This window comes from Leishmania major, chromosome 34, assembly GCF_000002725.2.
Source record: "Leishmania major strain Friedlin complete genome, chromosome 34".
NCBI lineage: Eukaryota > Euglenozoa > Kinetoplastea > Trypanosomatida > Trypanosomatidae > Leishmania > Leishmania major.
In genome coordinates this window covers 1,390,216-1,405,121 of record NC_007286.2, presented here as the reverse complement: position 1 = coordinate 1,405,121, position 14,906 = coordinate 1,390,216, and the positions used below count along the sequence as shown (strand labels likewise).

Below are 14,906 nucleotides of genomic sequence, written 5' to 3'. Positions count from 1 at the left end.
GAGATGACACGCACGGTGAGGTGTGTCGCCCCTCTCCTCACCACCGTCATGGGAGGAAATAAGCACATCGGAGAAAAGATTTAAAAAAATGATTTACATCCATGAGAGCAGAGAGAGAAAGATAGCGCAGATATTCACGGTAAAGCAGCGGAGGTACGAGTGGTCAACGAGAGTGAGACACACACACACACACACACACACACACACAAAGGAAACGAAGAAATACAACACACACAGACGCGCACATATCGACGGACTTACCCTGAACATGACCATCTACATTTGAGTGAGAAAGGTCGAGGAGGAGTGCTCTTTTCTCGCGATAGTCGGTCGTGCAGTGAGCTGCTCCTTGGCGTGTACCGCTATCTTTGCCGCCATCGCGGAGAGCTCCTCTTGCGTCGGTGCTGTGCTGATTTCATCCATGTGAAAGCCCCAGACCGGGTCGAACTGCTTCGTGGATTGGCAGAGAATGTACCGTGCCCCCATGCACAGCTGCTCGCCAATAAGAAGACTTGCCACTCCTTTGATTGACATACCGATTTGCTGAAACGTGAGGCCCTCTGTGATCTTCTCATACTCTACCTGCTGCGCACGAAGCACTTTCGGTTGGACCGGGGAGGCGCCCATGTAGCGACCGGTAATTCGCGTGTCAGCCACCCGCTCGTAGAGGGAATCGTCCACAAAACCCATGCTACACTGCATGTGCTTGCGAGAAATGAGGCCATGAATGCGGTGAAACGACGCGCTGAGCAGTTGCACCTTCCACGCCCAGTGAAAGCGCACATGCGGCGTCCAGCTGTAGTCGATTTCGTTGAGAAAGAGCAGAGCACGCTGCAGCTTCTTCTGGATGCCACCCTCGAGCAGCAGAAGACGTGAGCGACGAGACGGAAACGGCGCGCTCAAAATGGCGTCCAGCGAGGTTTCCACATCATCCAGCAGTGTGCCCAGGTGTTTCTCCGCCGTGTCCTTGAGTGCCGCGAATCCTGCATACTCCTCGCACTTGGTTTCCAGAGATAAGAGGATGGAGGAGAAGTTCTCTATATCGCCGAGCAGCCGCACGCAGCGCGCCAGCAGGGTTAGGCGAGTGAACGCCTCGTCTTGGTTCACAGCCACGGTGGTGCGCAGGTAGGCCATCGTGTACTGCAGAATCCATTCCGCGGTATGCGCAATGGCGACCACTTGGTAGGCTCTCGGGAGAAGGTGCTTGCGAGTGTACGTTTCCACCTCCACAGCGCCGTGCAGAACACGGGTTGTTGAGCCGCTTGCTGACAAGGGCGCTTCTGCAGAGTCCGCAGGGCTTCCCGGGCTGCCTTCATCCTTCTCCGTACTAACATCTGCACCCCGCGGCACCACCACATCTTCCGTGAGTTCACCGCGCTCCATCGCGGCCAGAAGACGGGCTGCGGTATCCAGCAGATCCTCGAAAGAAAGCGGCGAGCTCTGCCGTAACAACGCCTCTTCTACGGCCTGAATATTGTCGTCCACCTCCGCGCGTGCATCGCGGAGAGAGGAGGTGGCTCGTGATGTGGAGCGCAGCTGATGTAGAAGATGCCGGACATCTTCGGAAGAGTTGTCCTTGAGAGCTGCTAGCGACGAGGCTGTAGAGGAAACGGAAGTGCTGAGGGCGTCCTCAGCGTCCGCCTCTGTAGATGCTTGATGCTCCTGAACCTGCATCGGCTGGTGCTCTGCAGGGACCTCACCAAGCGTGGGTGGAGGAGCCACGGCAGAGTCCTCCAGTTTCCTCCCAGCGCGTCCGCACCACTTCATGATGTCTATCCGCTCAAACAGCTTCTTCTCCTCTGGCTTGAGAGGCGGCAGCACCTTATGGGGGATATAGAAGCCGTCTTTCAACGACGTCGTGGCCGACTCGCCCAAGCCTTTGGCGAGTGCCATTTGCTCCACCTGCCGGTTTTTGTTCACTTGTTGCTGCTGCTTGCGGAAGCCCTCGCGCAACTCCGTCTCAAGGGCGTCGCGCGAGTACCCTGGCGGATGCGACTCCGACGCCTTCTCGGCCGCGCACACGCGTGAGTAGTCCGAGCTCATCTTGGGCGCGCACACATATACTCCTGCGCCTGTATTACCGGGCAGAAGGGAAAGACATGAGAAAACATCGGCACACGCACAGACGCACGCGCCGTCGCCGGCGTGGCGGCAGGCGTTAGGCATGCAAGAGACAAAGAAGACAGAAAAAAGTGCGTAGGAGGAAGGAGTGTGTGAGAGAACCGCCATTCCATTTTTTTGTTCGCCTGTTTAACAGGAGTCGGTTTCTGTGCCCTCCAACATGACACCAGCACCACTCTCTTTATCGCCCGCCCCCGGGGCTGCCATAGGGAGGAGGAGGGGGGGGGGCACGTCGCGTGGTGCGAAGCAGCCGTACAGACGCGCCTTGCAGCAATGCGCCGACCCGGTCATCGGAGAGCATGGCCTTTGCCTCAAACCCTACCCACCAGCGCCTCGCAGGTCGCCTCACAGCCGCGCCCATCCACGACTACACCGCCGGCATCAGCAGCGATACATCGCACTGACTTCCCTACGTTGCGGGTGCTGGATCTTGCCACTACCGGAGGTGCTTCGGCATTAGCAGAGACAGGAGGGGGTGGGGGGCTGCTTCGCTCCTCCCCACACAGACATAATGTGTGTGTGTGTGTTTTCGCGGGGTGGAGGTGGGGGGGGGGGGTGCACTGGACCCCGAGATGCCGCGCACGGTGAGGTATCGGCTCTCCCCGGCCCTCAGTCATCGCGGAGAGAGATGTGAAGGAAAAGGACTGATGACAAGGCGTGATTGGAGTTTGTAGATGGCCTTGAGGACCGGGGCACCACGCGAAAGCCGCCAAGAAGGTCATGAAAGCACCGGTGACATTGCTGCTGTCATGGAATACCATTTGCAAGGGTACAGTTTTTTGTTCTGCTTTCTGACTAGTGCACGCTTGAAGAAGTGTCGCGACCTGCAACATGCTTATATGCAGGGTATTTGTCGGCGTGCGACAGCGAGAGAGACCCAGAGAAAAGGCTGGGGAGGGGGGAAGGGGGCGACACTTGCTCTCTCGGCGCACAAAAGGGGCAGTGACGTGCAGTCGGGCGGGGAGACCGATAGGACACCTCAGACAGGTACCCAGGGACATACCCCCCCCCCTACACACACACACGCGCACACACACATGCCTTGAGAGAGAGAGCCGAGTTACAGAATGAGGTCCTTTGTGAGCAACAACCAAAGAAGAAGCAGGAACACAATTGCCACTACAGCTGCCGCAAACACGCTGGACTCCTCCAGAATCCCTGAGTCTTCCCCTAACAAGAACTGTAGCACGAAGACGTAGTCGCGCCTGTGTCGGTGTATCTCTAGCGGCTTTCCGTCCTTGGTTTCCACGTGCACCGTCGCCATGCGCTCTGTCACATTACTGCGCAGTTGCACCTTAGTGTCGCAGTTTGGGCTGCGCACCAGCCGCAGTCGAGTATGACTAGGGAAGTGCGCGCGGCACGTGAAGGTGTCCGGCGCCCGCGGCGAGCAGTAGTACGAGTATAGAATCGTCAAGTTCCTCTTCCTCTGGTGATGCTCTGGATAGGCAGCTGGTATACTGCGCCACAAGATAGTCAAGTGGACGTCTGCCGACTCCCTCGTACCCCAGTGCACGGGGATAGGGCTGACCACGTAGTAGAAAAGAGACTTCCAGCGTTGTGAGGTTGCGGAGGTCGACTTCGATGCCCCTGCTGTTGTCGTGCCCCTGAGAGGCCCGTTCACTGCCCCAGGTAATGCCGACGCCGTCGTTGCCGTCTTGAGCGGTCGTAGACAGCGGGCATTGGTCAGGTCGCACTCAGCCACGTCGCCGGCAATCAACGCCTCACCGACGTACACCAGCAGGTTGTCCTTCAGTCGCCCACATTCGCTCATCGGGAAGAAAAAGACATACCAGCCCTGCTGCAAGATGCGAATCAGTGGCGAAGACTCTGTCGCCGATGAAGCGGCAACTTCGTTGCTAGTCTCCGCGTCTCTCATGAGGCAGTTTAGAGATGGATCTGCGCCCCTCTTTTGTAGCTCATACGACTGACGGAGACGGTACGAGCACGTATTCAACGTCGTCTGCATGTGTAGGGTGCAGAGCTTGCACGGCACCGGCTCCACCTCGCATAACGAGTATAGGGCGAACAAATCTATGCCATCATCAAGGAGCGAGGACGTGCGGAGAAGCTGCTGATGGACTGCCTCATGGAGCGCTGCAACGGAACTTGCACCAGCTTGGGCGAGGGGACCAGTGGTTGCACTGCAAGCAGGGCGAGCGCCAGATACCGCGTCACGAGATCCCTCAGCACCACTCTCTGTACGGAGACAATCGGATGAGGTGCCGCCTGGCGTGGGCGGGTAGTAGCGCATTCGGTATAGACCCGAGAGGGGCGGTACGCGGTACGGTGACACACCGACCGGGCGCCGTTGCGCAGCGCTGTTTGTCGAGACGAGCTCCATAGCTGCTGGGCTTAGCCGAAACGCAGACTGCCGGCATGCTAAAGCGTCCAGAGCTCGACGCGTCACTGACAAAACACAAAAAAAAAACCGTGAGAACGAGAGCGAGGAGCGGGTATGTGTGAATGGAGGCAGACATTTTTTGAAAAAAAAAAGCGAGAGAGAGAGAGAGAGAGAGAGATACATATCGGAAAAAGGAGGAAATACAAGACCAGGGCATGAAAGAAGCCGTACATCTGCACAGGGTGCAGCTTCTTGGATGCCCTTCACGAACACACCACATTCACACACAAGCGCGCCTACCCTCGTCACAGAAGCCCATACCCGCAATTTCTTTGGTGGTCGAGACGATCAATGGGAGAGGGGAGTCACACGATGTATTGGCAGCGCATGTAGCGGAGGAGGGGGAGGGGAAAGGTCCACACTGTGGTATCGAAGACGATTTCAACCCACGGCGCAATGCTCACTAGTACAGCAAAAGTCCTTTAAAGACAGAGGCCAGGCCACACTGCCAAAGTCTATCGTGAGCTGAAAAACAAAATTAGACAGAGAGCAGCGCCCGTGCTGCTCACTGGATGTCCGCTGTTGCGCTTGTTTTCGTCGCGCGTGTGTCTGCGTCTGTGTTTGAGTGTAGGAAGCGTAGGGTGAGTGGGTTAGATGCCAACTCATGAGCGTCATCGTACAAGAGAACGAGAGAAAGAGTCAGAGAAAACAAACAACAACAGCAGAAAAGGCGGCGATGGCAGTGGAGAGGCAGAAGAGTCACATGCTCCGGGCCTCTTACTATTTGGTTTGTTTGCGGGCACTGTGCCACCCGCCTCGCTCGCACCCCGCTCTCCCTCCCTCACCGTTGGCGTGTCTGCTTTAGTCAGAGGTGGTGGTGGTTAATCGTGAAAAAAGGGGGAAGAGAATAATAATAATCATAAACCGAGAGAGTGACCATTCGCAATGACACACACGTGCACGCAGACACACATGCAAAGAGAGACATCGAGGGAGGCGGAGAGGGCAGAAGGTTGGCTGTGTACGCGTCTCCAAACTCCGCGTTTGGATCTTGACCTCGCCCCCGCCCCCCTTGCTTTGCTTGTGGTGACAGCAAGCTCAGAAAAAAAAAGAACAACATATTGCAGTGCTCAGAAACACCGCATCTGGATCGATTACCCTTATGAGTCTACGGTGCTCTATCACGGAGCCTTCCAGCGGCGCTTCGCTTGTCGTCGTCGTTACTGCTACTATCGCTGCTGCTGGCGCTGCCGGAGCTGCTACTGCTGCGGCTGATACAGCTGGTATCGGTGCTGCTGCTGCTACTGGAGGTGGAGCTGGAGCTGCTGCTGTCCGAGTTCGAGTCCGTTGTGAGCGTCTCCTGTTGCTTCGACTCAGGGCGGATGGAGTGACACAGAAGACACTCGCGGAACTTGGCGGATATCATCACCTGGCACCGACTACAGTACCAGTAGATGGTGTCAAGTTCATGCGTTGGCGGGTTCCACTGGATTTGAGACTCATCAGAGTTCGCATAGTAGACATGGCGGGTCTTGGGATCATAGAACTCATACCAGTCCTCGCCAACGTGGGAAAAGATGCAGTCGCGAGTGTCGTGCATGCCACCGCAGTCGCGACACAGGTATTTCTTGATGCGGCACTGCGACGCCGAGTGACCCTGCTGACCGCACTGGCGGCAGCCCCGCTCGGCATCCATTAGCGGGTAGTTCTCCGGATGCTGCTGCAGTCGATCGCAGTACACCGTCCAGTGCGTCTTGCCGCAAATGTGGCAGTGAAAGTCGCGTGGCACTGGATTTTTCTCGTTAATGACATTATGACGATGTCGAGAGCTGCCGCCGCTGCTGCGGTGATGGCGGTGCTTCTTGACACTGTGGCGGCTCTCCTTCCGCCGCTCGCGGCGGCTCTCTCGCCTCTCACTGTGTCGGCTATGGCTCATTGTGCTTGCAATGAAGTACGGGGAGACGAAAGGAAAAATCGCCCAAGCAGCCGGCAGGAGAGGGGGGTGGGATGCACGTGCACACACCACATAAGCAATACGGCTCAGCCGCTTGGCACTTAAACAACCGCGAAAAGGCCAGGCACGTGTAAGAGGGAGAAACGGGCAGAGAGTATGATGCACTGGTGCACGTGCACGTGTATGTGTGTGTGTGTGCGCGCGTGCGTCTCGGTACCAGAGCGCACACGTGCTCTGAATGAATGGCACCGTGGATGCCCGCAAGCCTACAAGAATATGAAGATCCGCTCAGCTATTTTTTTTTTTCGTCGCGTGTGCGCTCACCTTTTGACCGAAGCGCTGAACGGCGTGGTTGACACTCGACAAAGACGAAGCACACAGAAGAGCTGACCGCTTCTTTGAAACTTGAGGCGGCGAGACACGACCGCCGTGGCACGCAAGGCGCAGCAGGTGTAATGGGTGAGGTGGTGAGGGAGGGAAGAGCGAGGTGTTTGAAGGCACATTAGAGGCAAGGTGAAAGGCTTGCTAGCTCGGCAGAAGACCGTGCACATAGGTGCGTGCGCCTAGCATTTGCACACAAGAACAAGAGGCGTAACACTGACCACGGGTGGCTCAAGGCGCCTTCCATCCCGGCGCCTGGAATCAGGGACACTACGAACTCAGAGAACGAGAGAGCGTGACAGGGAGGAGGGAAACCGTGCCAAGGCACGCAGCGTTATGCCGTGTTGGGTCACGATCGAGTCGGCAGACGCGCTTCCGTCGCCCGCACGCCTCCCAGAAGCGGCAAGGAGAAAGAGAGCACGAGAAAACATCGTGCGCTGTAGCGTCAGCGCCTGGGCGAGATCCTCTCAACTAGGTTCCTATAGCAGTCTCTTCGCCCTCGACGCCTTCCACAGAGCTTCGCCCTGCTCAACAATGAAGCGTGTCGCGGCCTCCTGCCGTGCAGAGGCTTGTGCACTCGACATGTACGACTCCGGCACTGTCCCGCACGACAGCCGCCACATCTGCTCGGCCTCGCTGTCCTTTTCGCAAACTGGCGCCATGACTTGTAAGTTAATCGCCTCACCTGCCTTCAGTGGCCGCTCCGGGACGACATAGATCCACTTGGCGTTCGCCTGTCCCTGGAAGTCATACCCGAATTTCTCTCTGAAGAAGATGGCCATCTTCTCTGCAGACTTGTCACGCGAGGTTCGTGCGACCACGTACGCATTTGTCGCTGTTCCGCCATGTGGGAAGAGGTGAACCACCGGGACAATACCGATAGACCGCACAGCCCCGATCGATAGCGGCGTGGAGTGCGACAGGGACACGCTGACAGCCCAGCGTAGCTCATGCAACGGTACTTTGTTCACAAGAGGGCCGCCGTTGATGTAGTTGCGGATCATCTGCAGCAGCACATCGGCAAGGCAGGTTTCATTAGAGTCGAAGACCACTTCCTCGTCAAAGTATGGCGCGTTTTGCAGCGTCGGTACTTTACTCAGCAGTTCTGCGAACAAGTGTCGAGGATCCGTTAGTGGGCTGCTCTTGGCCGTGATAAGGTCGGAGACGATCATCCCGAGAGAGGCAAAGAAAAACTGGCAGATGTCAGCATTGCTGTTCTCGCCGGTGTTCAGCTTGTGAAATTCCGCCTCGCGCTTGGCGTCATAGAGGTTGTTGCGGTCGTCGGTGCTCGCTGATGGGTCGCTCGACTCCGTGTTTGCGTCCTTGAAGCCAATGATCAAGTCTTCTGGGATCGCAAGAAGAGGGGTGAACGCGTCCACGTCCTCCTTCACCTCAAAAACGTGCTCTCGAAACGCGCTGCGGTGTCGAACCATTTCCACAGTAGGGTGCACGAAAACATGGTGATCATGGCACCACATCATGAGTTGATAGTACGAGTGTGTATCGGCCCACATAGACAGGTCCATCGCGTATTGCTTGTACAGACGCCGACGATGCATCATGTGGAGCTGCAGCCGGTTTGTGGGAACACTGGTGACTGAGTCGCTGTAGGATGAGGCTGTCTCAGCCTCATCCATCTCTGTTCTTTCGCGTGTCCGCGATACAGGGAACACAGCATCCACCTCGCACATCGATCGGTGCCGCTGTCTCGACAAACCGCGAATCCAATCATCTGCCATTGTGAGCGATGCCGCCGCATCGCTGACGCAATACACCGCCGGTGCCTCCATCGCAACAGAGACTTTCCTTGGAGGGTCCTGAATGTTCTGACGGTCAAACCAGTGTCTTGAGCTTTTACCGGACACACATTCTCGCTCAATCGGCAAAAAATCAAGAGAGGCTCCGCCTTGCAAGGTGTGCACAGAGTTCAAAGATTCCACAGTACGCGAGTGCAGAAAAGGAAGCACAAACATCGGAGCGATCCTTGGCAGTGATGCGCTCGTGCAGAGAGGCACATGCCTCGCACCCTGCGCGTGCTGCGGCCCCCTACGGCAAGACCGCAGTGCTGCGGTTCGCGCCACAGGCAGCAAAGGGAAAACGTTGTCTTTGATTCGTCGCTTTCATTCGTGGAAGACCCGTCCTCCGCCAACAAGTGCGAGGCCCACCACAGCCGCCATTCCCTGCTGCGCACAGCATACACGCACACACTGTCCAACATTGTCACCGAGTGGCGCCCTCAGCTGAAGTGAATGAAGCATTGGGATAGAGTGTGGTATGTCTGTCGGCACAGCGCCGGGGCGCTACGACAAAGGAGCATACCTGCATGGCATCACGCGGCGCGCACGGCGGGACACACAAGAGAGCGAGGGAAAGACAGAGGACACAGGCCTAACAGCCAGGCGCACGCGCCCACAGCAGCAGCCCCCACTGGCACACGCTTCGAGCCTAGCAGTGCGATAGGAGCTTCGAGCTCACCAGAGACGCGTCCCATCTGAGAGAGACCCCACCACACGAGAGATGCACCAGCAAGGCGGAGCAACAACACTCACGCCCCCGCGCGCTACCCGCAGCAGAGCGCGCGCGCACACACACACACACATCAGCACACGCCAACACGCACGCGCGCCATCTCCGTCCACAGATATCACCGCTATACGATGGGCAACGACGTATGAGCAGCGGTTGGAGTGACGTCACACAGCAGCGGCCAGTGCCACACCTAGACACACGCACGCACAGACAGACAACGCAAGTGCGCCCTCAGATCGGAGCGAAAGATGAAGTTCAAACGGTAATCGTCAGCGAAGCATCGGACGCTAGTAGTAGTAGAGAGGACTTTATCATCATAAACGGCGCAGGCACAAGCACGGCCACAAAGCAGAAAACGCGTACACAGAGAGAGAGAGAGAAAGAGAGAAAAAAACGCCGCTTCAACAAACCCAGAGTACCACCCGATCGCTCTCACGCCGCTTTGGTAGCGCACGTAGCCGAACAGACACTATCAGCTCACACTGCGTAGCTGACGTTTCGCTGATGTAAAGAAGCATTTTGTTGGCCGCTGCTACCTGCACGCTCGACCTCACTTCCTCATAGAAGTGCCTTGAGAGACAGACGTCGCTTCTCTTCGCCTAGAGCCGAATATCCTCACATCGCTTGCTCGAAACCAGAATCGAAAACGATCTTGCTGTCCTAACTTACGCCAGAAGGTATTCGGCAAGGTTGACCTCCAGCGCCTATTCGAGACAGCGTCGAAGAAAACACAACATGCACACTCCAAACTCTCGCGCAGAAACCGAATCTATGTCAAGGTGACGGAGCACCAGAACTCAGAATCAAGTTCCTCCAACGATAGTCAGCGGCACCAAAGCAAACGGCAGGCGTTCACAGAACCAAACCGCCACTTACTACATACCAAACAATACATCCTTGCACTACGGTCCAACGTCACCTTGCATCATGAACAAGTCCACAACTCTACGCGCACCCAGGCACCGCTCGCCCCAGGCCCCTGTCGCACGACGCCCACATCCTCGTCGTCGAGGGCGGGCCGGCTGCAGTCGCACCGGGCCGCGTCCAGGGCCCTGCTCCACGGCAGTGGCGGTGGTGTCCGTGCTGCGGGTAACACGGTAGGGGGAGGAAAGAGGTGGGAGGCCGGCGCACATGCCGGGTGAGCTCGAGCAGCAAGGCGGTTCAGGCCGCGGCATTCCACAATGTGATGCGGCGCCTCTCCACATGGGAGTCTGGAGGACCCGACGGCGCAGTTCGGGGTTCGGGGGGAGCTCAACACGCCGCGGGCCCGCCACAATGAGGACGGGAGGGCCTCGGACACACCTTTGTGGGACTCCACACGGAAACGAGGGCCCATCAACTGCTCCCTGGGAGTCGCGAGCGCAGGCGAACGGCAAGAGCGGGAGCCGGACTGCTGTGGTTCAGGTGTGTCTTCCAGATGGTGAGCCGACGTTTCTAGGTACATCTTCACCAACACGTTGGCCTGCTCTCTCGCGCAGAGGCAGCGGTCACCCTGTCTCGTTGCTGGCGCGCACAGCGCACATGCAGAATGGGTGGTGGTGTGGTGGGGGAGGGGGGAAGGCCTACGCCGCAATGCGGAATACCTGGGAGACTAAATGCCTTGCAGGCCTGTGGGGGCCGGATGCGCACCCCCTCTCGGCATGCAGAACACCGGCCCGCATCGAGGATTCGGCAGGGAGTCGGGCCACCCAACACCGTTTGGCGTCGCTCAGCCCACCGCCGCCCCACCGCACACGGCGCAGGCGCAGCCCAGAACCACACTCGACGTCGCCGCGTCGGAGCAAAAGCACAGAACACAAGAGGGGGAGGCGTGTACGTTTCGAATCCTTGACACGACTCGTAGTAAGCCGGTGCAAACCTGATCACCATGACCGCGAGCCACTTCGCCACACCGTCAGCGCAGCCCTTTCCGTCGGCACGCACAGTCCGCAGCCGTACCCGAGGGCAGGCTCTGCAGGCTCTCGGCTTTCCCACAAAGAGTAGGTGCGGCATCCTTATACAGGGCAAACTTTTCCACTGTGATGGGAGTAGTGAGCATAATCTTTTTTTTTTTGCGTCTGAACTTTCGTTTTCTGCAATACAACATGTGCCAAACTCCTCTCTTCCCCCGTCCTGCCTCAGGACCCTGCGCGTGGTGCGATGCAGCTGTAGACACGCGTTACAGCAATGCGCCCACTCAGCCATCCGTGCGGGGGGCGTGCCTCAAACTCTACCCAGCCACTTTTGTCGCAGTCGTTCGTGTTAGGCCGATCGCGACGCTGTGCATTCCTCAGCGTCCTCGGAGCATCTCAGGCTGCCCACCACTAGTGGGCAGCGAGAGCTCAGTGAGGTACTTTTGAGCCACGTTGGAACTGCAGCCACTATATGGATGGCACAAGCAGGTTCACTGTCGCAGGCGTCTCCCACGCAACACCACCCAGGACACGACCGCCGGCATCGTAAGCAATACATGGCACTCACCACCTCCCCACATCACAGGTCCCTAACCCTTGTCGGCGCGAGAAGCAGTTCGGCACTGACAGGGATACGAGGTGCTCTCTAGGTTGGTCACTGGGTGGGGGCAATGGACCCTGTGCACCACGTGCAGTGGTATTCCACATCATTAGGGTGTGCAATGGATAGATAAGGAGGAGGAAAAATAGGAGGATAAGGGAGTAGGGGGCCAGAGGCGCGCGTGCCAATGCCTGTTTGTGACGTCCACTTTACTAGTGTTGCTGTTTTCTCACCTACTCGACATAAAGAGGGAGCCATACGTAACCGAAAAGAAAAGGATGTTAACGTGAACAATGAGCTGAAAAAGCAGAAAAAAAAACGGAAGCACAATACTGTGAAATGAATAGGTCCTACCCCGCTGCAGATCATCCTCTTGTGAAAATCGGCACACCTCTCGCGACCCTTGTCGCGTTTTACTAGAGTCCTGCCGCCCCAGAGACATTCCTGTCCACCTCACGGGCGTTGACGCGCCGTCCCCGCAGCGTGTTTTGAACCACCTTTTGCCCCTTCTACGACTGCGGCTAACAACGGTGACTACTCAGATTTGAAGTTGTCACTGCTGTTCTCGTCCGTGCGCACCAGTACGATCGACTCCGTTGTCGTCTTGCCGGTCTGCTGCATCTGGTGCTCCAAATCGGAAGAAGCCTTGGCGCGGTTCGCCCTGATGTTGAGGTGCGTGTATAGGAATCCTGCGGATAGCGCGACCATGATACCCAGATAACCCGTTGCGGTGGGGAACTGGTGGAACGCCAGCATGCCCAGGAAAGTGAGGGGTATCTTGTTCAGTGAGCCCACGACGCTCATTGTGGTGGGCGAGGTTATAGACATGCACCAAAAGACAGAGAACGTCATCACGGAGCTCACCAGCACCGAGAACGTCAGCACCAGCTTACCGAGCGTGGTTGTCTCACCGATTGCGGCCGAGAACGGCATGATCTCCCCGACACCCATTATTAGGAAAAAGGGTAGGGACAGCAGGTTGTTGTAGAAGACAGGACCGTAACGGCCGATCGAGTTACTGACAGAGCCCAGTACAGCCTTCATGTACAGCGTGTACGAGACGGTGGAGACAATGTTAAGAAGCGTCCAGATGAGACCCCACGCTGTTACCCACTTATCGCCCTTGGCGCCAAGAAAGCTGCCGAGGATCATCAACGCAAACGAAAAGTAGACCATCGGGGTTTGCGCCTTGCCGTAGAGGAATTTGTCGCCGAGTGCAATCAAGATAACGGCCAGATTCTTGAGAATCGTCTGAGCCGCGACGGACATCGTGGCCAAGCTCTTCATGGATGTGAATAGCATTGCCACGAAGAGCAGAGTAAGAGGAAGCCACTTTTTCGCCACGTCGAATGAAAAGGCCGGGTACTCAACGAAGCGTGCTGCCTTCGCCAGCGCCACAATCACTAGTGCACCACCAGTCTGCAGCACCAGGATTCCGAATGGGAAGTTCATGTCGTACGTGTTCATGATTAGCTTGTTCACGAGAATCATGCTCACGCTGCAGAAGCTATACGTGATGACGGCGAGGATCGCCTCCATGACAGCGCGAGTGTGGTTCATGACAGTTGCTGATGCAATTCTTTCGGTTGGGTTGCTACGGGTGATTCGCTTTGTGATGAAAGTTATGGGTTAGATTCTACTTCGAGACAGACACGCACACACTCAAATAAAAAAGAGAGCACAGATACCCGCAGCTGTTTCTGGGTTCTGTTTGCCCTCTAAAGTGAGTACAGAGCCAAAAAAAAAAACTACCTGTTGTTTGTCTTCTCGTAGGGGAAGGAAGCTCACGAGTTCTGTTCCTCACAATCGTGTATGTATGTATGTATGTGTGTAGGGGGTTCGGGTCCGCGGATGTGGCGCAGGAGAACGGATAAAGGGAGTGTGTGGCAAGCAGAGGCGACGTGCGATTGATCCCTGTCTCTCTAAATTGGTGCCGATAAGGATATCTCTGTCCCTTTTTCTTCTGGGCGGCAACGAAGAAAGTGGCCAAGATGAACGGGAAAAAACTCGCCAACCACAACTACGACAGAAAGAGAGTGGATCAGCGGAGTCGACCACAGCTAGGCACCATTGGAGTACGAAGAGAAAGAGCAATCAGCGAACGGCAGACAATACCGCAGAAAAGACAAACAGGCGAAGGCAACCAAACGACGGACCAAGGATGGGAAGTGAGGATGCTCTTGTGCGAGTCGTTTCACATCAACATGCACTCCGAGAGATAGAGAGCGAGGCGAGGAGCTGCCGTAATGGGTCGCCGTTTTTTTGTGGGAAACGGTGGCGGGAGAGCGACGGCAAGGACGCGGGAAGAGAAGTGTGGCAGGGGAGAGGCGCTCGCAGAAGCCGGAGTGCGAGCAGCACATTTCAGATGGAAATGCGACATCAAAGAACGAGCAAGGGGGGGGGAGACCTGCATAATGCACGACGATCACCCCCACCATTTCTTCCCTTCCCGCCTCCAGAGAGAAAGAGAGGAGTGCACACGTCGACGTGACGACGAGGCCAGGCGTCAGCGCATGCAGGCACGGCACCATGTCTGCCAGCTCGAGGATAACAGCTACCAGCTCACCGAACGAGTAACAGGGAGACGTATAAGTGTGTGGGTGTGTGAGAGAGAGAGCAAAAACTATTGCAATGGGCCCTGCCCACGTGCTCGACTCCCGTATGCAAGTCTCATAGACGTTCTTTTCGCCACGTTTTTTTTTTTTGGGGGGGGGGTTGACGACCATGATCTAAGAGAAAGGATACAAGAGAAGAGAACGTCGCCATCGGGAGGTAGGCGGAAGGAAGGTAGTAGTGAGAACAAAATCATGCAGATCTCAGTGAGAAGTACCAGCCAAAGAAGCAACAGGGAGAGTTCAGCGAAAAACAACAACAACAACAACAACAACAACACACACACAATGAGGCCAAGCAACCACTCTCAGACGACACAGAAGGCTTTTAGACGACAGAGAAAACCAAGGTGGTAACTTCTCGCAGGCATGCGCACGCACGAAAAGAGAAAGCAAGGGGCTTAGTTGATGTAACCATGGCTTTTAGCTCATTTGCACCGAGCACAACACACACACACACACGCACACACGCACA

General features: G+C 56.5%; 5 protein-coding genes and 3 non-coding genes across 8 annotated transcripts; all 8 read right to left on the bottom strand.

Moving 5' to 3' along the window:
* Positions 1-276: 276 nt before the first annotated feature.
* Positions 277-2,043, bottom strand: LMJF_34_3160 (conserved hypothetical protein; the record flags this gene model as incomplete). Its single annotated transcript, XM_001686368.1, has 1 exon — positions 277-2,043. The coding sequence occupies one exon, from the start codon at positions 2,041-2,043 to the stop codon at positions 277-279; it is 1,767 nt and encodes a 588-aa protein (XP_001686420.1).
* A 1,138-nt stretch (positions 2,044-3,181) lies between these two features.
* Positions 3,182-4,462, bottom strand: LMJF_34_3150 (conserved hypothetical protein; the record flags this gene model as incomplete). Its single annotated transcript, XM_001686367.1, has 1 exon — positions 3,182-4,462. The coding sequence occupies one exon, from the start codon at positions 4,460-4,462 to the stop codon at positions 3,182-3,184; it is 1,281 nt and encodes a 426-aa protein (XP_001686419.1).
* A 1,168-nt stretch (positions 4,463-5,630) lies between these two features.
* On the bottom strand, positions 5,631-6,398 carry LMJF_34_3140 (conserved hypothetical protein; the record flags this gene model as incomplete). Its single annotated transcript, XM_001686366.1, has 1 exon — positions 5,631-6,398. One exon carries the CDS (start codon positions 6,396-6,398, stop codon positions 5,631-5,633), a length of 768 nt encoding a protein of 255 aa, XP_001686418.1.
* An 878-nt stretch (positions 6,399-7,276) lies between these two features.
* Positions 7,277-8,434, bottom strand: LMJF_34_3130 (conserved hypothetical protein; the record flags this gene model as incomplete). Its single annotated transcript, XM_001686365.1, has 1 exon — positions 7,277-8,434. One exon carries the CDS (start codon positions 8,432-8,434, stop codon positions 7,277-7,279), a length of 1,158 nt encoding a protein of 385 aa, XP_001686417.1.
* A 988-nt stretch (positions 8,435-9,422) lies between these two features.
* Positions 9,423-9,494, bottom strand: LM34Cs1H2.2. Its single transcript, XR_002461077.1, has one exon. It is a non-coding gene; the product is annotated as an H/ACA-like snoRNA (small nucleolar RNA).
* A 60-nt stretch (positions 9,495-9,554) lies between these two features.
* LM34Cs1C1.2 lies at positions 9,555-9,648 on the bottom strand. The gene has a single exon (XR_002461079.1). It is a non-coding gene; the product is annotated as a C/D snoRNA (small nucleolar RNA).
* Positions 9,649-9,753: 105 nt separating this feature from the next.
* LM34Cs1H1.2 lies at positions 9,754-9,828 on the bottom strand. Its single transcript, XR_002461081.1, has one exon. It is a non-coding gene; the product is annotated as an H/ACA-like snoRNA (small nucleolar RNA).
* A 2,525-nt stretch (positions 9,829-12,353) lies between these two features.
* On the bottom strand, positions 12,354-13,379 carry LPG2 (lipophosphoglycan biosynthetic protein (lpg2); the record flags this gene model as incomplete). The annotated part of the gene is made up of 1 exon (XM_001686364.1): positions 12,354-13,379. One exon carries the CDS (start codon positions 13,377-13,379, stop codon positions 12,354-12,356), a length of 1,026 nt encoding a protein of 341 aa, XP_001686416.1.
* Positions 13,380-14,906: the final 1,527 nt, after the last annotated feature.